The following is a 24,146-nucleotide window of genomic DNA, read 5'->3' on the forward strand; positions in this document are numbered from 1 at the left end:
AAATGGAGTTACCTCAGTGAAGGTGCAACAACAGAGTTAGCAGCACTTTGAAGAACACTAATGAAAATTAATCGAATAAATGACGCCTTGTCCTGTTCCAAAACAAACTTTACGCTGGTCCCTGTAACAATTCCAGAAAATTACATGTCAAGAAGATCTCTTGATCTGTAACATTTTGGGGCCGTTCGGATATCAATATTTTAAAATCTTGGATTTCCACAAAATCATGGATGTGAATCGGGAGAAGAAGGAGACCGTATTGTGTTTTCTGATTTCTAGCCCATCTTTTCGTCGAGCAAGAGAGTAGGAGATCGTTCCGTGTTTCCATGTTTTAGAAATCTCGGGATGGAGGAGAGATTTCTAAAACCTGGATTTCTTACTTAAAATTCAGGATAATGGATAGTAAAATCCAGAATTTTACATCACTTCCAAACAAAAACCAGGATTCTAAAATCCACGTATTCAAACAGCCCCTTAGAGTAGATAATAAACTTGTATGCTTACCATTCAAAGAAGCAATGCGATCTGAGATCCATGTCCTAGACACAACAAGTAAAGAAACTGCAAATAACTGAGCACCCTGTTTGTCGAGCACTGTGGGCACCTGCAGAAGGAAGCAGTCACAAGGTAAAGCAAAGCACAAAGAAGAACTTGTCTTTCTTGATTATTGCGTAGTAAGAGAAAAGAAGTGAAGACTAATGTATCATATGCCAAACCATTTTGCATAAAACATCAGTCTTCACAGTGATTTGGGAGGGAATGGTAGAAAAGCAAAAGAGAAAACAAGTGAATCTATACTATTACCGATGTGAAGATAGTCTAGCTCATCAGTTAAAGCTTAAAGAAGTTAGTAATTCGTTTGAAGCACGGGCAGAACCGGAAGCGTCCCTTGTTTTCATTTGATGGCAAGAGGCGAATTGAAAGCTAAGCAGTGGTAATTCTAAAGATATGAAGGTTCAAAACTTTCCACTTTTTCTGTTCTATTGTCTGATTGTCTTTTTGCTTTTGGGGAGAAAAATGTATCAGAGGATGTTTCAATTGAGCTCTTAGACAATGAGGGCAAGGAGGGGTCTCCTGCCTCTTCAAACTATTGACAGACTTTTTGAGGACCACAGTTCTCCCATTCTTTCCCTGTTCTCAGGTTACCTGTTAAGATTCATCCTCCCTATGGTTAGGTGAAATCTTGCAGCTAGCTAACCTCATCGTTGGGGAATAGCACTAGCAGACCTCTGAGGACCTTGGTAGTGAACCTAATGGGATACAGAAGGCAATACTAAAACTGGTTAATGCTAGCAATGGTCATTCAGTCAATCCAGATGTGCTGAAGATGGGATTAGTTCTAGGGTTTGAATTTGCATGGAAGGAGAACCAGACAACCAAACTAAACAATCTAGAAAAAAGACACAACAAAGGGATACTGGAAGCAAAATTAGGGGGAGAGGGACAGCTTTGTGAACAGAAAGGTAGAAAGCAGCTAGAATATCGGGCATCAGACAAACTATCAAGGGAAGACGAATCAAAGGATGACCAAGGAGAGCAAGGGGAAGGAGGATCAATATCAAGATTCCAATGAAGACTGTGAATTGAAATATCAGAGGCTAGGGGCATAGGAAGAAGAAAGAGCAGTGACAAAGTCAAGCTTCAAAAGAATATTTTATATTTTAATAGTAGCAGAACCGAAAATGTAGTTTGTGAAAATGGCCTAAATAGATCAGCAACGAGGACGAACATTGTAATTATAAATGGACGGATCTGCGCTTAACTGGTTTGGTCGGCGACATCATTATAATGTGGAACAAGAAAAAAATCTGTGTTATGAAGTGATGGAAGGGAAATTCACGGTCTTGATAAAGTTCTCATCAATGGATGATAACTTTGACGGGGTTCTTATTGGGGTGCAAGGCCCTAATAGTCAAATACGTAGGGAAAGATTGTGGCTGAACTTTATGGGACTATAGGTAGTTGGCCCCTGCCACGGTGTATTTGGAGGCTTTTTACATATCACTTTGCCCATAAAAAGGATGTTAAGAGCAGGATAACATCTAACATAAGGAGACTAAGATTTTATCCATAGAAACAGGCTCATTGATCTCCCGTTCAGGGAGCTCAGTTACACTGGCAAACAAAGAACCAAAGCCTAAAAAAGTTTTTCAAAAGTATGTCAAAATGCATTGCCAAAATCATTTTCCTATCGCTCCTCAATCATGCTTTAGTCGGAGCGGGAAGGGTGCCATACTGCCATAGTCCATTCAAATTTGAGAATGCACAGTTGGAGATTAGGGGGTTCAGGAAGGTTGTGGAAGAATGGTGAAGAGAGATCCATGCGGCAATTGAAGGGTTTCTAGTTCATATCCAAGGTAAATAATAAAAAAGAAAATAAAGTGACGAGCAAAGCACTTTCATGTGGGATTGCTGCATAGTTGGAGACGTGGGGGTTCAAGAAGGCCGTGGCAGAATGGTGGAGAGATATCCATGAGGCGAGCGAAGGGTCTCTAGATTGTATCGAAGCTAAATATTACAAAACAAAAAAAATCCATGAGCAAAGAACTTTTTGGTGGGATCACTGCAGAAAAGGAGAGATTATCATCCACTTGAATTTCCAAATCCGGCTCACTCCCAGCTACGTGTCCTTTGGACCCTTCGCCTGCCAAGTCGGCTCAAGAAGTGAAAGTTGTGAGATAGAAGACCAAGCAAAAGGAACAGAATCCGGGATCAATCCATATGCGGCTTGCCTTTTACTACGCATTGTCAGTCCTTTGAGGGATAATCAATTATAGAACCACATATCTAAGAAAAGGAAATGGAGTGACAAGAAAGATAGTTCACTTCTAATAAGAGTACGGAAGTTAGATTACATCGAAAAATTAAAAGAAACAAGAATACTTTCAAAATAAGAGGAGGCGAGTAGGATCGAACTACAAAATGAATTCAAGGGCCTTCTGAGATGGGAGGAAATTAATTGGTGGTGAAAATCTAGTGTGACATGGAACAAGGGAGACATATTTTTCACCAAACAAATAAAGCAATGAGAAAGAACAAAATTCAATGCACAAATGATGGACTGGAGGGGAAAATTAAGTTGAGGAAGTCATCTCAAGGTTCTTTAAAAAACTCCCTAATAAGAGTGGGAACCTAATCAAGATGGTGTGGATTTCAAATCTTGTTAGGTATGGGAGTGACAAGGGAAATTGGTTGGAAAAAAATTTTGAGTGGGAGATTTGAAATTTTTAGCATTGAACAGGACAGATACCAATTCAGATGGAATCACAAGTGTTTCACAAAGATTTTTCAGAACTTCTTAAGGAATTGATGGTTGTATTTAACAAATTCTACCACCCTTATTTCGAAGAAAGGAGACGCAGTGAAAGCAAGAGATTATCACACATTTATGAACTTAAAAAATAGAGATTATCACACATTTTGGTCTGGCAAATAGTCAATACAAATCATGGGGAAGGTATTATTGATTAGACTAAGGTGGTGTTGTCGAAGATGATTGCTCCATTGCAAGGCATAGCATAGATAGAATGTTAATCGCCAGAGACCTCTGTCTCTCTCTCCCTGACTTCAATTAAATATAGAAGAGCCAAAAGGGAATGAGAACTGTCAGGGTCAGAATTTTTTTTTTTTAAAAAAAAAAAAGGCCTACTGGCTCCATAATAAGAGGGGAGTAGATTAGGAGGGTCTCTCTCTCTCTCTCTCTCTCTCTCTCTCTCTCACACACACACACACACACACACACACACACACACACACACACACACTCGTTTCTAGAAACCTTAAGAAGGGTGTTGTGGGTGTAGTGTAAAAAAATGACGATGCGAGCGTAAATAAAATACAAAAAAAATAATGTTTATTGCCAATGAATGCGATGAGGTAAGAATTGAGAAGTGAGACATCATCATTTGCAAGTGGACATGGAAAAAGCTTATGAAGTAATGATTCAAATAAGTATCAAGGAGAATACCCTGCGTAGAGTTACGGAAAAATGAGATAAATCCTTGCATCAGACCAACTAGTTGTTCACTCCTTATTGATGACAATCCAGCTAGCTTCGTTAATAGCTAAAGAGAGATTAGACAAGCAACTTTCTTTCTTACTTTGTTTTCATCGTGGTGGGGGTAAAGTAAAAGATAGAAGGCTAATCGAAGGATTTAAAGTAGGAATGTAACCACCATCTCTCTCCTTCAATTAACAGAAAATATCGTAATTTTGGTAGAGAGGATGAAGAAAGTTTGCAATCTTTGATCCACTTCTAGTTCGTATAAAGCAGTATCAGATTTTAGCATGTACTATGGGAGAAAGAAGATCGAAGGTTCTACCCGATGTTTTAGGGCGTAACCAAGCATCAATAGATCAACTATCTTGGCCTTCCTCTTGGGGTTGGTATTCCCTCCAAAGTCTTATTCGAAGGAGTAGTGACAAATAGTGGAAAAGAAGACGAGCATGTGGAAGAAAAATTATTCATCTTTTGGCGGAGGGATAGCACTCATAAAGGCATCTGCTGCAGAATTATACATCACATATTATGTCATTGTACCAGATTCCTGGAGCAGTAGCATCTAAGAAAGCTTCATATGGGAAGGGAATCATGAAATCAAGAAACTAGAGCACCTTATAATTGAAAGGGGTGGTGTAGGGGAAGTTAAGTTGAGAAATATGACCCTTTTAGGAAATGGTTTTCGAAATTTGATGAAGAATATGCCATCCAACCAAAAATTATCGAGCTTAAATATGGGATGGGTTGGTGTCAGTGGCTATGAGCCTATGACACCAAGATAAAAATACAGACACAAACACGGACATAGAAATGTAGATACGACTCGGCATTTTCCAAAGTGGAGGACAGATATCTGGATTACAGGTATCCCGTGCAATGAGATAAGAGAGAAGACATCTATAAAAAAAGAAATCATATTCTCCCGACGTTACAGTAAAAGGAGGATATAATAGAAGGTAAGGGCGCAACAGGCACTTGCATGTGTTAAGCACACGGAGTTCGTGACTAGGGAGAGAGTAAATCGTTTCCTTCTTTCGATCGTCTATAAGAGCCGTAAGCTCAATGGATGCAGGGGAGTCCGGAAAGTAGGGGATCAGTCTTCTTACTCAAAACATCCCAGTTAACACTTTTGTTGGTACGTATTTGAGTTTGTTTGCCTTTTCATGAACACCGTGATTGATGAGTTCATCAGCTATATTTAAGATACAGATTATGTTCATCATCGACAGGATTCCAAAGAATCAGCATTTCGAGAGCAAAGCGAGTCAAGTTAAAATAAAGAGTTAAGTCCGGCCAGCCTAACAAGTAAAAAAAAGTTTAAATTAGACATTGGAACTGATAATAAATTTAAAATAGCTTTAGTAAGACTCGAATACTCAAAGTTATAATTGTAAATAAAAGACACAAGCAAAAACCTTGAAAGTTAATTCGAATAGAGAGACATTTGTTTGACACAAGACAATTATTCGACCAGAGCATCCATGAAATATCTGTGAAGTATTTGGCTATCATGTCAGTCGGAAATGCTATGTTGGGCCTCTAGAAGCATGAGCATTATAGGTGAGAGTGGTCATGTAGGATCATTAAAAGTAGGAAATCAGAAGTATGGTAGTTGACTTCGTCATCAAATGTCAATTTTGAGTTGGGGTTCAGGTTTAGAATTGAAAAGGGTGAGGTCAAGGTTTTGGAATACAATTTACATGAGTTTAATTTTTCCAGCCAATATATGGGATAACTAGATTATTCCTCCCATAAATACCACCGAGCTAAACCTTGATGGGAGTTCCCATAGTTATCAAGGTCGGTTGACATTGAGAGAATATGTAAGGAACAACATGGGGAGATTGTCAAGGTTTATTCCAAACCTATTGTGATTACAGAGGGTTGACGTGACAGCCCCTTTAACCGCCCACCACATTTTCTAAAACTTGTCAAGTGGAAGGAGATTATTGACATCGTTTTTTTTTTTTTAAAATGGGTAATTCTAATTCCATACGATTATTGACATGGTTGCTTGGGTTAGAGAGTCTAAGGATTAACAAAGTTTGGAAATTCACGATCTTCATATTGACAAATGAGTTGAGCTTTTTATTTTATTTTTATTTTTTTTTATTATGTTCGATTCATCGGTCCTCTGATTATAGCTCTGCAGTTTTCATTTTCATTTTCAAAAAAGAAAAGAAAAAAACTATGCACTTTTCATTCCCTAGTAAATTTTCTACTTTGTCATTACTAAAATAGAAACAGAACTATTTCAGAAGCTCTGTCCATTTTCCAAACATCCGATGGGATATCTAGCTCTGTTCATTTTCCAAACATCCGATGGGATATCTACAAAGAGCTAAGATAAAAGACTTCCTTGAACTCCTGCATGGGAGCACTGTGGCTTTGGGGAGAGTGACAGGGGAGAGGACTTGTATGATCTTGACTGTAATAAGTAATGAACAGAACTATTTCAGCAGATCTGTCCATTTCCCAGTACACAAGGCATATCTACAAAGAGCTAAGATAAAAAGCTTCCTTGTACTCCTACATGGGCACATTGTGGTTTTGGTCCTTTTGGAGAGTAAACACTTCATTCGAAATCATTAGATTCCAAAGGTAGTAGTAAGGGTGATCCAAGCCACTCAGTTCATCAAAATATCAAATATGCCGCCTAAATATTTGGAATAATTGGAAGTTTACAGTACAATCTTTTTTCCATAAATTGCTTTAAAGATCTGGTAGAAAAATCCTTATTAGATTTTTTTTCTGAAGTGTAAATATAGAAGTAGCCTAATCTTATTCAGAGTATTATAGCTTCTAAAACAACTAATATCGGCCATTTTGAAAAGGTCAGATGTTATATTCCAACTCTTCCTTCCAAATCAGTCAAAACAAGAATACCCAACTTTAGACAACACTTACCAATACTTTAAACAACGCAGCTACTCTTAACGGCAATGCCCTTGGAGCATTCTGTAATTGTGGAAGAATGGCCGCTGGAACATTATGATCCCCTGGAGGAGACGTTGCTATTAACTTCGTTACATATGAATGCGCTTTGGAACTGGAGAAAGCAGTGTCCTGCCAAAAAAAAAATATATATATATATCTAACAGTGGCAACCACAGAAATCCCAGGACTCTCTAATATGAAAAGAGAAGAAATGCAATGCCTGAGACTTTATATTGGAAGCAAAAGCTCTTTGAACAGCCATGGCATCACTCTGGCGGACTGTTTCCGGCGACTTTAAGAGATGGGTCCCACCTTCAGTAGCTTCAGTAGGGACTGCTGACTCCTCCCTAATATTTTCAGAAAGGGTACAATTCATATGGCTATAGCTCAAATTAGAAATTGAAACAGAGCATACAAACAACCAACTAAATACAACCTCTTGTGGTGAACACTCCATCCACCTTCCCCATCCAAGGACAAAACCATGTCGTGAAATGCAACAAGTGCGGGACGATGTGATATGGTAATACATGAAGTCCCCATTGCTTGAACTTTAGCACAGAAGCGTTCCTCCATATCTGTTGTGACAGCACTGGTACACTCGTCAAGAATGGCAAACTTAGGTTTATGATAGAACAACCGGGCCATCCCCAATCTTTGTTGCTCTCCAAGAGAGAGTTCATCGCCCCAGTTTATTTCCTTGTCAAGTGGATAACGCTCCAACAAGTACTCAAGGTCAACCTGCCAAAAACACAAATATGCACTTTCACTTAAATCAATTGTAGAATGCAAGATTAATGATTGTAAATATTGAAAAAAAAAAAAATGAGTGACCAAGATAGGTACAAGGGAATGCATTACATTTTTCAAGAGCTCGACCATTCCACTATGTGTAAGTGGCTCTATCTCATCGTTTGTTGTAAGAGGATAAATTAATTGGTCACGAAGTGTTCCAACAGCCGTGTATGGTCTTTGTGGAACATAGAAAATCTCCTTATTGAGATCAGAACCAATCCCAGGTTTTACAATGTAGCCAGATACTAGTGGCCAGAGGCCTCCAAGAACTCGGAAGAGGGAGCTTTTGCCACTTCCATTAGGACCTTTTACAAGAAAAATAAGAAAAGATAGCTAAAATCAGAAGGTGTGTATGTTCACGGATTTGGTAATTGATATCATAGAGAATTGTAAAGGCGGACAATACAAAGTTACAAAGAGTTCCAGCTTGCAAGTTAAAAGGATAGGTCAAAGAAACGAAAATTTACTATATCAAACAAAAGGATTATATTATAAACAGTTAGGGCTCCCCACCAAAAAAAATGTCTAGACAATTAATGCATTTGTTAACCATCGCCCACCAAGAATTGGGATGCATTGGGTCCATGACCCACTAAAGCGCTCACTTTTCCCTTAGTAACCGTAGGGAGATTTCTTTTTTAATTATGTTTAATTAGCATTTATAGGTTATTTTAGTTGGGCATAAAAGGGTGATGGTTCTAGCTTAGGAAACCCAGGCCCCGATGGATTGGCAGTCCTTAGGAATTAATCAGGAGAGGTGATTTGGACTTTTTCAGGGCTGATTGGCATGGCAGATGCCAATGAGACAGAGGTGTGAGAAGCTCATCAACTCCAGCCAAGTGGTGGTGAAAAGAGATTCCCTACATGTCATTCGGTGGCTTAAAGGATCTCATAGACATCCATGGAGATTTGACCATTTTTTCGATGACATGAGAGATCGGGAAGGGTTTTACTCGATCGTATTCCATCATGTGAGGAGATACGCTAATGATGTGGCAGATTCCCTAGCTAGGGAGGGAATGTCTAAGAAGTCTTTGGCTTTGTTCGACTCACTCCCTCCTTGAGCTCTTTTTCTTTTTATCTTGTTTTCTAACGTTCTTTTTCATTTATGTTTGTCATGCTTGGTTGTATTGTTCTGACCACCTCGGTCTTTTTTAGTAATATATTTGCTACCATTGAAAAAAAAAGGGTAATGGTTTGTGTTATATATATATATATATATGAGGAAAATGATTGTGAGCTTGAAGCTCATATAGCTTATATGAGCTTGAGGGCCCAAACACATGGGTCCCACATTTTTTGTGGTGATCCAAACCATACATTTGCAAGGCCCCATCATAGATAGGGTGTGTACCAAAAATCAACTCCATTGGATCATCCTAACCCCTCCAAAAGCAGAGGGCAAAAATGGGCAGATTTGTGGCAAACGGTGTCTGTCCATTTTGCCCTCCACTTTTGGATGAGTTAGGATGATCCTATGGAGCTGATTTTTTGTACACATCCTATCTATGTAAGGGCCTTTCAAATGAATGCTTTGGATCATCCTAACAATGTGGGCCCACATGTGTTTGGGCTCTCAAGCTCATATAAGCTATATGAGCTTCAAGCTCACAATCATTTTCCTCTATAATTTTCCTCTACATATATATATATATATATATATATATATATATATATATATATATATATATATATATATATATATATATAAGGAAAAGGATTGTACGCTCGAGTGTACCTAACCTTAGGTACGCTTGAGTGCCAAATCACATGGGTCCCACATTTTTTTTGGTCATCTAAACCATTCATTTGCAAGGCCCCATCATAGATAGGGTGTGTACCAAAAATCAGCACCATTGAATCATCCTAACCCCCCCTCCAAAACTGGAGGGCAAAATGGGCAGATTTGTAGACAAACAGTGTCTGTCCATTTTGACCTCCACAAATGGATGGGTAAGGATGATCCTATGGAGCTGATTTCTAGTATGCACCCTATCTATGATGGGGCCTTGCAAATGAATGGTTTAGATGACCAAAACAAATGTGGGACCCATGTGATTTGGCACTCGAGCGTACCTAAGGTTAGGTACACTCGAGCGTACAATCCTTTTCCTCTATATATATATATATATATATATATATATATATATATATATATATATATATATATATATATACACTAGTAAGAAACCCCGTGCGAGAAAGAAAAATCAATGGGAAATGAAGAGAAGCATTAAAAATTTTAGAATAGAAAAATTAATTAAGGAAAACATGGAAAAGAAAACCTCTGTTAAAATTTTGAAAACGTGAAAAAGAAAAAGCTTCTTCAAAATATAGTTCATGGGATAAAATTGTTCATGGTACAAATGTAAATAGCATTCAAGAAATAAACTTAGTTGATGTTTATACCTCACAAAATTGAAAAAGGAATTCATCCATATAGATTAGTGTGAGATATTATTGCGAGAAATAAATTTGTAATAATACGTAATAATTTGGTCAGAGAAGCTATAGAAACAAAGAGAATAATAAGATTTAAAAAAATAATAATAATAATAAGGTTTCATATAACATACGCCATCAAGCCCACAAAGCGAATTGATCTGAAGAGATACAAAATAATTATACACTTATAAACATCTAGCAATGTTTATGAATCTAGTTACAGCTCTAAGTTCAAAACTTGTTGGGCTTTTTACACTTCAAATATGCAAGAAAGTAAATGTGAGTACCTTGATGGAAGAAAATAAGTAATTCTCAAATGAAAAGCATTTTTTGCAGTGTAATATATTAAAAAAATCTCCATGTGATGGAAAAGAGGCTGATAGAATCGACAATGAACTACATTCAATATTCATTGTAATATGTTAAAAATCTCCATGGCAAAGGAATGTGGTTCATAGAAACGACAAAGTTGAACTAAGACCTGCATTAAATCTTATCTTCATGGGTAATGGCAGAACCATCCAGGAAAAAAAAAAAAAAAAACATGATGGCTTGCCAAAAAAAGAAAAGAACAGAAAAGACCAATGGTGCCCAAATTTGCGATGCATTAAAAAAAGTTTCTGACTGATTATTGGACTCAAGATTAAACTTAAATTTCAGTCCAATAATCAGTTTTGGACTCGCACTCAGTTCTCAAAATTCAAAGCAAACATTGTAAACGTAATTTTGAGTCCAATAATAATCAGTTTCCGACTCACAACCGGCAATTAAAATTCAAAACAAATAGGGTAAATGTAATTTTGAGTCACATAATCAGTTCAGGACTCTCAATCTGTTATGAACTCAAAAACAACAGGGCCTTAGTAGGAGCAACCGCTCTTACCCATGTTTGAAAAAGCCATATCAACTACAAAATGTTAACATGGGCCTTTTAAGTTTCACAACCATTCCAATATCCAAAAATCTATATAACAAAAGGAAAGAAAAACAGAAGGGAGGAAAATGAAAGAATGAGATTCAATGTGTTTAAAAGTCTACATTTGTGAAAATTTATCACTAAGTTTTTAGCTTTGTTGGATTTGGAGTACGTAATTACAAAGAGTCAAGCGTACAACAGAGTAAGAAGGGCTGTTATCTAAATATGGTAGTGCGGATCGAATAACATAACAGTCACAGGAATGAAGGGTCGAATAACATAACAGTCACAGGAATGAAACGAACTAAGCATATCTTACACATCCGAACTTTTAATAAAGACAACCTGATAGATGAATTGAAGGCCTGAATTTGCAAGGAATATCTTGCCCAAGTACTTCAAGCACAACAATTTTTCAAGGTTTGTTAGGAAGCTCAATACCTATGAAAGAATCCTTCATAACTTTGCATTTTTTGAATTGTTCTTCTTTCATTGATTTCGTACCTACTAATAGGTGTTGAGTGTCAGTTCAGTTTGTTTGTTTTGTTTTTTTTCTTCTTTGTTCTTATTTTTTTTTGTTTTTGTTTAATTCTTTCAACAATAAAAAAAAGGAAACGCTCAAAAGTAAATGTAGTCAAAAGCGAAACAAAATGGACATTTCCCAAAAAAACTCTTAACTACTTCCATTTTATTGTACATTGAGGGGAAAAATAGATATAATCGGTCAATGGTACTACTTAGAAATCGACATTCAAAAGATTTTCACATGAATAATTATTGCATATCATATACATTTATCCAAACAAAACTGACGGAGAGAACTTCCAGCAAAGAAAAATACAGAGCATTGATGCTAGTGTAAAATGAAGTATTGAAGCAACCGTATTCAAGAAATAGAAAGACAACTATGAGCACGAGTTATAATCAATGCTTGAAACATTTACCCAAAGAAAACAACAATTTCTCCTAACAACGCAAATTATCACTAAGGATTGTTTATTCCACTATCTCAAAGCTCTACTAATGCAAACACACATCTTTATGGGTAATGGCAGAACCATCCGAAAATAAAAAGAGAGAAGAAAACGATGACTTGCCCTGAAAAAGAAAAGAAAAGACCAAAGATGCCCAAATTTGTGATGCATCAAAAAAGTCCCTAACTAATCATGGGATTCAAGATTAAACTTAAATTTGAGTCAAATAATCAATTTCAGACTCAAATTTTAGTGTAAATGTAATTTTGTGTCCAATAATAATCAGTTTCGGACTTATAATCGGTTCTCAAAGTCCAAAACAAACAGGGTAAATGTAATTTTGAGTCCAACAATCAGTTTGGGACTCACAATATGATCTGAATATTCAAAGCAGAGAGGGCCCTAGTAGAAGCAATCTCTCTGAACCCTCTGTTGTGGATTCCAGGGCTGTGGCAGTTAATAAATGTAGAAAAATCAGAGGCCCCATGAAGGGAAACAGAATATCTGGCCAAAATCGGTTTCAGACCAAACCATGTTAATGCAAAATATTGAAATGATGATAACCTTTCATGAATACTAAATAATTAAGATTCCAACTGCACTGACTCTGATGTGAAAAGGAACAAAAACAAAAGCAACAAATCACTGCCACTATGTAATCCCAGCTACAAAATAGGAACAAAATCTCGAAAATGGGAATAACTATAAAAATGTAACCTTTGCAAAGGCAAACAATGAATGAAATTATAGCCACCAAGATCCCATTTACTAAAGCACTACTGATCTACTATAATTTGGTGGTCAATATACAACGATTAAAAAATATTGAAAAAGGGGGTAGGAGAACACTAAGAACAGACCTTTTTGAAACAACAAAGAAACATAAACACTGAAAGCTAAATAAGCATGAATAGCACCTACATCAGGAAAGTAGGTTATTCAGAAGGGAAAAAAGCCAATAAGACCCGGAAATTTCATGTAGGTTGTCTATTCGACCAACAAAGACATCAATGAGAGAGAGAGAGAGAGAGAGAGAGAGAGAGCAAAAAGTTGATTCTTGTACAGACCATCGCAGAACCATGAGATAATCAAAGAAACTATGAAATTATCAATGAAGACACCCAAATCAAAGTAAGCCATATAAAGAAACATACATATAACATAAAAAGATTAAAGAGCCAATATAAAAGAGCATAAATATATAGCCATTCTCATGTTATTTTACGAAATTGAGTAGGAAATCATAATTCATGGAAAGGAATTCATTGCACATGAAAAGTTAAAATGATAAAAATGAGAAGAAACAACAGGAAAAAATAGTAATAATAAAAATGAAACAAAACATGATAAATAAGTATGCATGAGCAGTAAAAACCTACATCAACAAAATATATTCATCAAAAGGGAAAAAAGATTGTAATACACTAAAGCTCTTATAAGGTGATCAATTCGACACACAAACAGCAATTTTTACCAAAATTGAAAAGAACAAAAGAATTAATCCATGAAAATTGACTCTGAAAGTGAGTTGCTTTCGGTTCCCTATCTTTCAACAAATAGAGAGGAAAGTTGGGTACACACGGCGAAGACGATGAAAACACAGAGAGAGAGAGAGAGAGAGACGGGTAGGGTTTGCGATGGTAGTGAAGGTTAGGTTTAGGGTTTGGGTTGTGGTGAGTTTGAGAGTGATGTGATGATGGGATTGTAAAGATACAAAGATATAAAAAATAAAGATGGATCCATGACAGTCGTTGGAAACCCTAGCCTTTTTTCCGTCTTCTTCTCTTTGTTCTGCGGAGAGAGAGACGTGCTGAGGCTGAAGAACACGTATATCGAGAAGGAAACGACACGGAAGGAGGAAATTCGGAAATTTTAGAAAGGGTGGGATGGTAAAAACATATGAGGGAAGAAAAATGAGAGATGTGTTAAATCCACAGAGTTTACAAATAAATCAAATAAATACAACATTTTCTCTTCTGATATATATATATATATATATATTCATGAACATTTTGAGGGTAAAGGATCGAGGCGTTTGACTTATTTATTAAGAGAGTCGAAGGAGTAAGCGGGTTCAATCTTCCAGGGTCGAGGCACTAGGGATTTTATTAAAAGAGTACAGGTTGTACTTTCATATAAAAAAGTTAAGAAGAAAACACGTTTAAAGAGAAAATATACTGGATTCACATTTTAAAAGAGCATCGGATGAGTCGGATTCAACCGAAAAAACAGGATTCGTGCGGGACACGGCTATTACAAGAATCCGGGTGTCTCCCACGTGAATCCATGTTCGATTAGCGTGTGGAAGCGTGTCGACACGCATTTGGCTTTTTTATTTTTTATTTATTTATTTTTTTTTTTTTTTGGGGGGGGGGGGCCAAAGAATCCATGCAACATAGGGTTTGAAAGTCATCTCGGACTGACATTAGTGTGTACATTCCTTCCTGAGACGGCATCAATTGATATCGGAGTCTAGGATAGGCTGAAATTTTGTAGAGGGGATAGTCAAAACCCTCCCTCTGATGATAGCACTCAAAGCATATGAGGATCTGGAATCTAACCCTTTTTTTATTGCGCTCCCCATGCTGAGCCACATAAGGAGGAAATCTCAGATTGCCCAAGTCATGGAAAGCGGCATTAGAGATTTTGATATGAAGGTTGATAACCCTGATTTCAAGGGAAGTCACCTACCTAAGGATGTTATTGATTGGTTGAACCTTGTAGAACAAGTGTTCAGCTATAAAGATGTGTCAGACCATAAAAAAGTGAATAAAAATGGGATGAGTATGAGTATTTTGCATGTCACAAAACAAGAAATACAGTGAAAAACTAAGATCTCATCTTAAAGAGTTATGAGAAGCCTATAAACGCCAATAAAATCCCATTCTTTGCCCCGATCCTCAACTCTCATGAAGAAGAATTTCGGAGAACTTGATCACCATCTTGAGACAGAAACTGGAAGCAAAGAGTGAATTAATTGGGTTTACAAGCATATCTCGAGACGGTCCTATTCTATTGATTTGTGCAAGCCATGATCTATAATTATCAAATACTATACAAAAGTAGCATTACAGCTGCCAGTTTAGCTCCTACATAAACACTAAGAGCACATATTTTAAAATCATTGCCCAAATCTTGATATCATACAAGGACATAGAAATAAGAACGAAATAAGGCTTAATCGAGTCTCTTGAGCGAAATTACCAGTAATCAACAGATTAGATCCTGGCTCAACCTTAAGGGTCAAATCTCTCACCAACACATTACCTGTTACAGGTGTAACTACCTAGAAACACATTCTGATTGTTAGAAATAAAGAGTTTGATACTATTCAAAATAATAATAATAATAATAAAGAGTTTGAAATCTAATCCAAATCAAAGGAAAAAAAATCAATTGAATTAAGTACCTTGACACCGGAAAACTCAATAAAGTCAGCTTCGCTAACATAATTCCTACATGCGTCAGATTGTATAGAATATTTTTCAGGAACACCACTTAGCTCTCTTGATATGAGCAGTAATTCATGGATGCGGTTGGCATAACCACTGTCAATCAGAAGAAAAAAATTAGAAAAAAAATGCTCACAAAGCAACAAATCGCTGTGACAAAAAGTTAAATCCTTTCAAATATTAATATCCAAGACCTTTTCCAAGCCTATAAAAGAGAAGGAAGAAAGTATGCAACAATATACAACTATAACAAATATTAACAGCTATGGATATAAATGTAACATATTCAATAAGTGAAAATTTTTAATGTTTGTAAACAAGTACAGAACACAACAAACAAAACAATGACTGGAAAATCAAGTCAAGCAATGATATTTATATAAAAAGATCTAGGATGCTGAAACTAGAAAAGGAAAAGAATCACTTGCTGCCATGTTCCTTAATACCCCTAGAAACTGGGTCCACTTTTTTCTTGATGCGCTCATGCGCCCTGAGGAGCTCTAGCATGCCATAGAGCAACATTCAGACTACCTACACAATGGAAGGCCCTTCTTGGATGCATGTATTTGCCCAATTCCTATTGCCACAGACCTTACCTACAAAACCCTATTGGCCCCTTGGACACACCCAACCAACCATGGTTCATTCTCACGTTCACTTGTATTATTATTGTTAGAAACTTACCAACTTCTCCAAAAGCTTATGCTTTTGGAGAAGTTGGTAAGTTAACATGGTATCGAAGTTGGTAAGTTAACATGGTATCGAAGTTGGTAAGTTAACATGGTATCAGAGCCAAAGGTCTCGAGTTCAAACCTCCCGGTTAGCAAAAATCCACATGCGATGGTTGGCCCAAAGTGGGACCACATGTGCCACGTGTTTGCCAAGTAGGCCACACATACGGGGGAGTGTTAAAAAGTATAAAAAATAAATAACGCCTTTCTCCAACAGCTTATTGGCTTTTGGACGTGTGGCCCACTTGGCAAACACGTGGCACATGTGGTCCCACTTTGGGCCGACCATCGCATGTGGATTTTTGCTATCCGGGAGAGGTTTGAACTCGAGACCTTTGGCTCTGATTCCATGTTAGAAACTTACCAACTTCTCCAAAAGCTTAAGCTTTTAGAGAAGTTGGTAAGTTAACAATTATTAAGAATTATTTTGGATAATATGACTTCATAATGTTGATTAAGAAACATAAACTTAAATTTCTAATAATGATTCCTTGGTTTTGTTAACTTTTTCAGCATGAAGTTGCTGTATGAAACATCCTTGCACAAAAAAGAACTCTCAACTAATGAAGTGGCTTAGAAAAGCAAGTCAACGGATCTTTCAAACAAGAGAAAATTTTAATATTGCTGATACTGGAAAAGAAAAGCAGTGTGTTAAGAATAAAAAAACTCAATTTCCTTAAAATTATAATAATTGTTAAAAAGTGAAAAATGAATCCTAAATATTTGAAAAATGGATATAGTACCCCGTGGTCATATTAAATTTGATTTGACCTTGATTCTTTTATAAAATTAATATTTAATTGTAAATTCCTTTTAATAACCAAATTTATCAATATTATGGTTGCTATATTGTTCAAAGATTACCAATATTTTCATAAAATAATAAACAATGCTTCTAAATAATTGCAGACTTTTCCCAAAAGGGTCCAGATCCAGACAAATATTTTTTTCAGTTCTCAAAAACCAAATATGAGAAGAAGCTACCAAAATGATGACCACTGTCTGCTGGTGCAGGACTAAAGCAGACCACATATCCAATTTTACCAAGTGTGTAGGACCATGATCGGATCTACCCACAATACAACGCCGATCTAAGTAAAAACTCGTTGCCACTTAAAACAAACATATCATTGTGCCTTATGAATCACCAGACAACAAAATGAATGAAAGTGGCAACTCATTATTATCTCAAGTACTAAACCTAGAAGACTATGTAGAAAAATGCATCTAAGAAAATTAGTCAAGATTACATACACCCAGTACACTTGGGAAAGCTCCTCGGGTGGAAGATTCTACGCATCTGGGCTTGCAAAAGCAGGTCAAAGTTAACCACAACATCCTAGTTGTACAAGGTCATGTGTGGATTCTGATAACTAAAACAGTCATTTTGATCCACTAAAAAAAAAGTCATTTCACATCCCCAAGTATGTAAACTAGTTTGAGACTAGCCACAATTACTTCTAGAAGGGAACATCTAACCATTTGTCAAACCAAAGTTATGGTGGAAGATCCTATCCATCTCAACTTGCGAAAAGCAGCCAGATTTGCATTGTAGAAAGTTAATAACCACGACATACTAGCAGTACCCAAGGTTTTAAATTAAGTATTTTGTTTCGCTCAGCACGGAAAACGGAAACATTTCGGGGTTTCGGTTGGAAATTCCAGTGGAAATAATTTAAAATCACGGAAACATATGGAAACATATGCAAATGATGAACATTTAAGATGAAACATTGGGAAACACTAGAAAAAGCACAAATACATAATTAGGAACTATAACATAAGCAAGAAACGAATAGAGGGCGAGCCTTGGCGCAACGGTAAGGTTGCTCTATTGTGACCTGGTGGTCATGGGTTCGAGTCACGGAAACAGCCTCTCTGTAAATCAGGGGTAAGGCTGCGTACATCTAGCTCTCCCCAGACCCCGCATTGGCGGGAGCCTCGTGCACTGGGCTGCCCCTCTTTTTTAACATAAGCAAGAAACCCATCCATAATGGCTTAATCACGTCGAGCACCCACTGGCATGCGTTGTCGCACATGTTTTGAAAAGTAAAGTCAATAGAGAAGTACAATGTAAGGAAGTATAAGACAAAACAATGACAATCTTAGCATCCCTCCAAGGACCCCAATTTTATGTCAATACCACATAGAGTAATGAGATAATATTGGTCCCATGTCGATTTGACATCCAATGCATACGATAAGGTTACATTGTTGTGCAGTCCAATGATGCTGCCTACAAAATAGCATTTTCTTTATTTATGAAATGAAATGAAATATAAAGTAAAATTGCATAAAAAAACATTTCCCCTTTTTGTGATAAGTTAGAGACTCATCACTTGTATGATGCATAGGTTTTGAAATTTGAAATTCCCACGAGTCACATTGAAAGAAAAGTGGTCCTGCCTTCGATTCAACTAGGATGTGCACACAAGGCATGCTCAACTCAACTCACTCGGCTCAACAAAGCCTTTGTCCCAAACTAGTTGAGGTCGGCTAAATGAATCCTTTGGAAAAATTTCATGAAGAAGGTGAAAGGAATCTACCCAGCTCTAATCCTGGCTCTAGTTGGGTTCTTCTATGTGGATCATTTTCTTCCATTCTATCCTATCCAAGCCTCCAAGGTCATGTCCTCTGTTATGTTCCTAGCCATCAAGTCTTTCCTTACTGTTTCTACCTTTGCATTTGGTATTGACACTATTTTTTACACCATTTTCATCTGAATGGAAATTTATCTATAAATGCAACAAATCTGTGAAACAACCAGTTACTCCAAAAGCTTAAGCTGTTGGGGAAGGTGTTATTTAATCTTTTATACTTTAACACTCCCCCTCACATGTGGCCCCTCTTTCTAGGGTTGGCCTACACGTGGCACATGTGGCCCCTCTTTTGGGTTTGGCCATTGCATGTGGATTTTTGCCATCCAAGAGATTTGAACTCGGTACCTTTGGCTCTGATACCATGTGAAACAACCAACTACTCCAAAAGCATAAGCTGTTGAAGAAGGAGTTATTTAATCTTTTATACTTTAACAAAATCAAAGGCTGAAAAACATAGCCATAGTAAAAACTAGAAAAGTTCCAAACTGAAAAAAGGCCTTCATAAAAGAATCAAAGATACATGTTTTAAGGAAAACAATTCCAAACTTTCAGGATTTTTCAAAAACAAGGTTTTCCAGAAAAAATTTCAAACTTTTTAAGGTTTTCAAAATAGGATTTTCCAAAAACGATTCCATGGGAAACAAGAAAAAACAAATTACTTTGATTTGCAGGGGTTTTTTCGATTTACAGCAGATTATGGCAGGATTTTTTTGTTTTGAGAAAAAAGCAGCTTCATACTCTATAAATCAGAACATATTTCCATTTTTTGTCGTTTTTATCATTTCGGTCAAAATTGACCGAAATAATGAAGTGGAATGAATCCATTGATATTTTGTTTCGGTGGGGATGGAAACGGAAATATTCCGGGTGTTTCGTATCAGTTTCTGTGGAAATAATGAAGTGGAACAAATCCATTGATATTTTGTTCAGCTGGGATGGACACGAAAACATTTCAGTCGTTTCGTGTCAGTTTCGGTGGGAATTTAAAACCATGGCATTACCCAAGGTCATGTCGTGTGTCAATTCTGAAAACTAAAACCAGTCATTTTGCATGCCCCAAGTATATAAACTAGTTTTAGACAAGCTACAGTATTTCTTGATGGGTACTTGAGTGATGTCCCAATACATCAAACACTGAGTGTTTGAGATGCAACCTCGAGGCATATAGTCCTTTGAAGCACAGGCATCGAACCCATGAGGTGTAATGGGGCACAAGGGAGTGTGCCATGTCTGAGGCATGTGCTCAAATACGATCATGAAATTGTGATGTTAGAGATTCAAGGTTTTCTAAAAGCGCAAGCGCGCGCGCGCGCGAGAGAGAGAGAGAGAGAGAGAGATTCATTGTTTTCTTTGTAAGCCCAATGGTTCTCACCTTGGCAATCTTCTATGTTTTGATGATTCCAAACACAAGTTGAATTGTGTTGTATTTCTAACGTGTTTGATGTTTAAGTGCATGTAATGAAGAATCAAGCATTTCAAACACTTAGATCAAGGAAAACGGCATGGATCGAGGCTTGTACATCCTTGAACACCATTTAAAGCCAAAGGACGATGAAGGCTTGGAGTATTCAAGGAGAGATCTTGAAGAGCCAAAGAAATGGAGGTGATCCATGCAAGAGTTCAAGACTTGAAGATGTGCCTAAAAAGAAGAAGATTTGAAGGCTTAAGTCTTGTGTTAGATTGTAAATCTAATCCCTATTAGGTACCCCACTTAGAGGCATAATTAAGTTAATCTCACACACCCTAAATAAACAAGTGATTGTACTTGTGGAGTTCCAACACCTTGGAACCCTCATAGCAATCCCATCTTGATTGAGAACTGGAAGCCCAAAAACAGAATTGAAAATCTGCTCTGCATAGGCTTCTCGGAACTCCGAGAGGTTTTCTCGGAACTCCGAGAATTCTCGGAACTCCGAGAATTATTCTCGGAACTCCGAGAAATGGTCCAGTAGACTTTTTCCAATTTCTGTGTGGCTTCTCGGAACTCCGAGATTTTTTCTCGGAACTCCGAGAATTATTCTCGGAACTCCGAGAACACTCCAACGGTCTGAAAAAGAGCCATTTGGAATTTTGCTGGAATTACGACAATGCCCCTGTAACGGCCATATTTGGGTTTTCCCTATATATATGTGTCCTCTATGCCTTAGAATACAGCTCTCTGATTACTAAACATGTTCTAAACACATTAGAGAGTGGTAATCACCCTTGTGCCTCAATTTGGGATATCTAGAGGGATTAGACCTAGGCTTGAATTTGTATATCATTTCAAAGAGTGGAATTTGTGTGAGCTTGAGAGCTATCTACCCTTGAAGAGGGAAGTTGTATTTTCTATTTTCTTTGATTGTATTTGGGCGAGTGCGAAGGGACGCGGAGCCATCCCAAGGGCGAGTGTTCGGAGAAGCAGAGCCCTCTCTCCGTGGTGAGGATTGCCACCAAGGTTAAAGCGATTGTAATCGGCACCGATCTTCGCCGTGGTTAAGAAGATCAAATAGTGAAGCCATCAACGGGTTTGGTTGGTGGAGTGGAGTAGGCCTCGTGTGATTGAGGACCGAACCACTTTAAATCTCGGGTGCACTCTCTCTTGTCTCTTGCTTTATATTTGCATTGCACTTTAGTTTTAACTCACGTGCTAAAATTGTTTTATTCTTTGATCTCTTAATCCTTGATTTTGGAGAGCTTAAAATTTTCAAAAGGCAAAATTTTATTGGTATCAACCTAATCTCGTTTTAGGTCGCCGATTGGGCCCACCCTTGAAATTTCATTCTTTTATTTTCTTAGTTTCTATCACTATTAAACTTAACATATTCTAATGTTTTAAGTTAAGCTAAAGGGCCTATGTAAAGCTATTTTTCAAGGGAAGCTCTTTCATTTGAGATTTAGAGAAGATTTGTGGTTCACGGTGAGAGGCTTCAAGGTTTTGGAAAAATGATTATTTTCACAACAACTCTGCAATTGTTGATCAAGATCAAAATCGAACATATTTGGGTGATCATTTCTTCAAGATCTATCATTTAAAGTAGAAATCTTCTATTCTCATTGTTAAAGTATAAAAGGTTTAATAACACCTTCAAACAGCTTAAGGTTTTGGAGAACTGTTTGCTTCAGATGGTATCAGAGCAAAGGTCCAGTTCAAACCTCCTTGATAGCCAAAATCCACATGCAATGGCCAGACCCAAAAGAGGGGCCACATGTGCCAATTGTAGGCCAACCCTAAAAAGAGGGGCCACACGTGAGGGGGAGTGTTAAAGTATAAAAGATTTAATAACGCCTTCTCAAACAGCTTAAGCTTTTGGAGTAACTGGTTGTTTCACACTCATCATTTTTCTTTCCGCCATCAATATATTAAAAACAATCATTTTATCCATTTTGGGGTGTTGCTTTGAACTGCTATTGAGTTATTGAGTTGTTTTGGAATATGGAGAGTATCATACAGTTTTACTTTTTCGGCTATCATTCCTAATTTTTTCTGTTTCTATTTTCCATTCTGCAATTTTGAATTTCAAATATCAGGAAATTTGTGAGTCTTACATCTCGCCTTAAAGGAGTTTTGAATACCTTCGCACGTCCGCCTTTAAAAACACCGCTCATTAATTAGCAAAGAATAACTAACTATATATACGACCTACATGGTCAATGGAGTAAGTACTCAACTCAACTCAACTAAGCCTTTGTCCCAAACTAGTTGGGGTTGGCTAGGTCAATGGAGGAAGTAACTGGTAGAAAAACAAAGGAAATTAACCTTCTGAAAGCCACAACTTTATACAAAACAACAGGTTCTCGAAGGTGATAATGTGCCATTGTAAGAAGCGATCGAGCAAGTGGCTAAGTTGATTTGCTTAAGTGGGAAGCGATGCAACTTAGCCCATAGTCATGAAGTAGTCCTCATTTTTGGTTCACTGGAATAAAATATTAAAACCTCCAATATCAAACTGAATGGAAAAGTAGAAACAGACTGAACAGAGAATGGCCTCTAACATGGAAGATAACCCCTACAACCATCAATCATAGCCAACCCTACAAACAGAGAATGGCCTCTAACATGGAAGATAACCCCCACAACCATCAAACATCATAGCCAATCCTACTCTCTAAAAACACTAGAATATTCAAGGTTCTGAAAATCGGAATCGAATCATGAATCGTAACAGGGTTCGAATCGTATCAGATCATAAATCGGAAGATTTTTTCAGATTTATATATATATATATATATATATATATATATATGAGAAAACGGTTCCTACACATATGTGTAGAGAGTTCTCTACACACTAGCTTAAAATACGGTGGGGGCCCACATTGTTTGGGTGATCCAAGCCATCCATTTAAAAGGCCATCACATAAATAGGGTGTCTACAAAAAATCAGATCCATAGGATCATCCCAACCCTACGATTTGTGGAGGTAAAATGGATGTCTTTAAACCTTCACAAATTAGTCCAATTTTTGCCTCCACAGTTCGAATGGTTAGGATGATCATATGGATCTGACTTTTTGTGGACACCCTATCTATGTGAGGGCCTTAAAAATGAATGGTTTGGATCACCCAAATAATGTGGCCCCCACTATATTTTAAGCTAGTGTGTAGATAACTTATCTACACGTGTGTAGGAATCGTTTTCTCATTTCTCTCTCTCTCTCTCTCTCTCTCTCTCTCTCTCTCTCTCTCTCTATATATATATATATATATATATATATATATATATATATATATGTGAGACATTATTAAAAATATATAAAAAGGTAAAAAAAAAGAATAAAATGAGTAATTATCTATTTTCCATTTGAAACTATTAAATTACATATAAAATTCCATGATTAATAATCCGAAGCACAGACCATATTCATCGCACAATGAATTAGTAAACAAGGCACAAACTATATTCATCATATAATAAATCATTATATAATTTATCACAACGGTAAACAAAGCACATACTCAAATCTATAATAATCATCATACAAAGAAATGTCAACAATAAACAAAGCAGTTTGAAATGATTTTCATTTTGAAATCACAATCATTTCTCAAAATCCAAAATAGACAGAATCGTAAAAATCGCACGATTCAAAGTCGAATCGTACTTGAATCATAAGATTTTTACGAAAAAGATTCTTTGTCCGATTTGAATCGTTCAACCCACGAATCAATTTGAATCGTAAGATTTAACAACAGATAGTATATTCACTAAATACTCATCTTCCAGCCGAAACAATAAAAAAGTCAAACAGACTCAAACATAGATGTCGCACCATATACATAGACAATTGCCATTTTGAGGCTAAATCAAAACAAAT

General features: G+C 36.9%; 1 protein-coding gene across 2 annotated transcripts in view; it reads right to left on the reverse strand.

Annotated features, from left to right (window-relative positions):
- Positions 1-24,146, reverse strand: part of LOC143888237 (ABC transporter D family member 1-like) — a 66,732-nt gene that overhangs the window by 17,882 nt on the left and 24,704 nt on the right. For both annotated transcript variants that reach the window (XM_077392598.1, XM_077392597.1), the window contains exons 7-14: positions 15,477-15,615; positions 15,272-15,353; positions 7,799-8,037; positions 7,374-7,678; positions 7,158-7,284; positions 6,908-7,066; positions 505-604; positions 13-121 (exon numbers count right to left, since the gene is read on the reverse strand). In XM_077392598.1, coding sequence (XP_077248713.1) covers positions 13-121; positions 505-604; positions 6,908-7,066; positions 7,158-7,284; positions 7,374-7,678; positions 7,799-8,037; positions 15,272-15,353; positions 15,477-15,615 — 1,260 coding nt within the window. The remainder of the gene's footprint in view (positions 1-12; positions 122-504; positions 605-6,907; positions 7,067-7,157; positions 7,285-7,373; positions 7,679-7,798; positions 8,038-15,271; positions 15,354-15,476; positions 15,616-24,146) is intronic.

The sequence above is a fragment of the Tasmannia lanceolata genome, unplaced genomic scaffold, assembly GCF_043159265.1.
Source record: "Tasmannia lanceolata isolate RefF3 unplaced genomic scaffold, GAP_Taslan_0.1 ptg000012l, whole genome shotgun sequence".
Taxonomy (NCBI): Eukaryota; Viridiplantae; Streptophyta; class Magnoliopsida; order Canellales; family Winteraceae; genus Tasmannia; species Tasmannia lanceolata.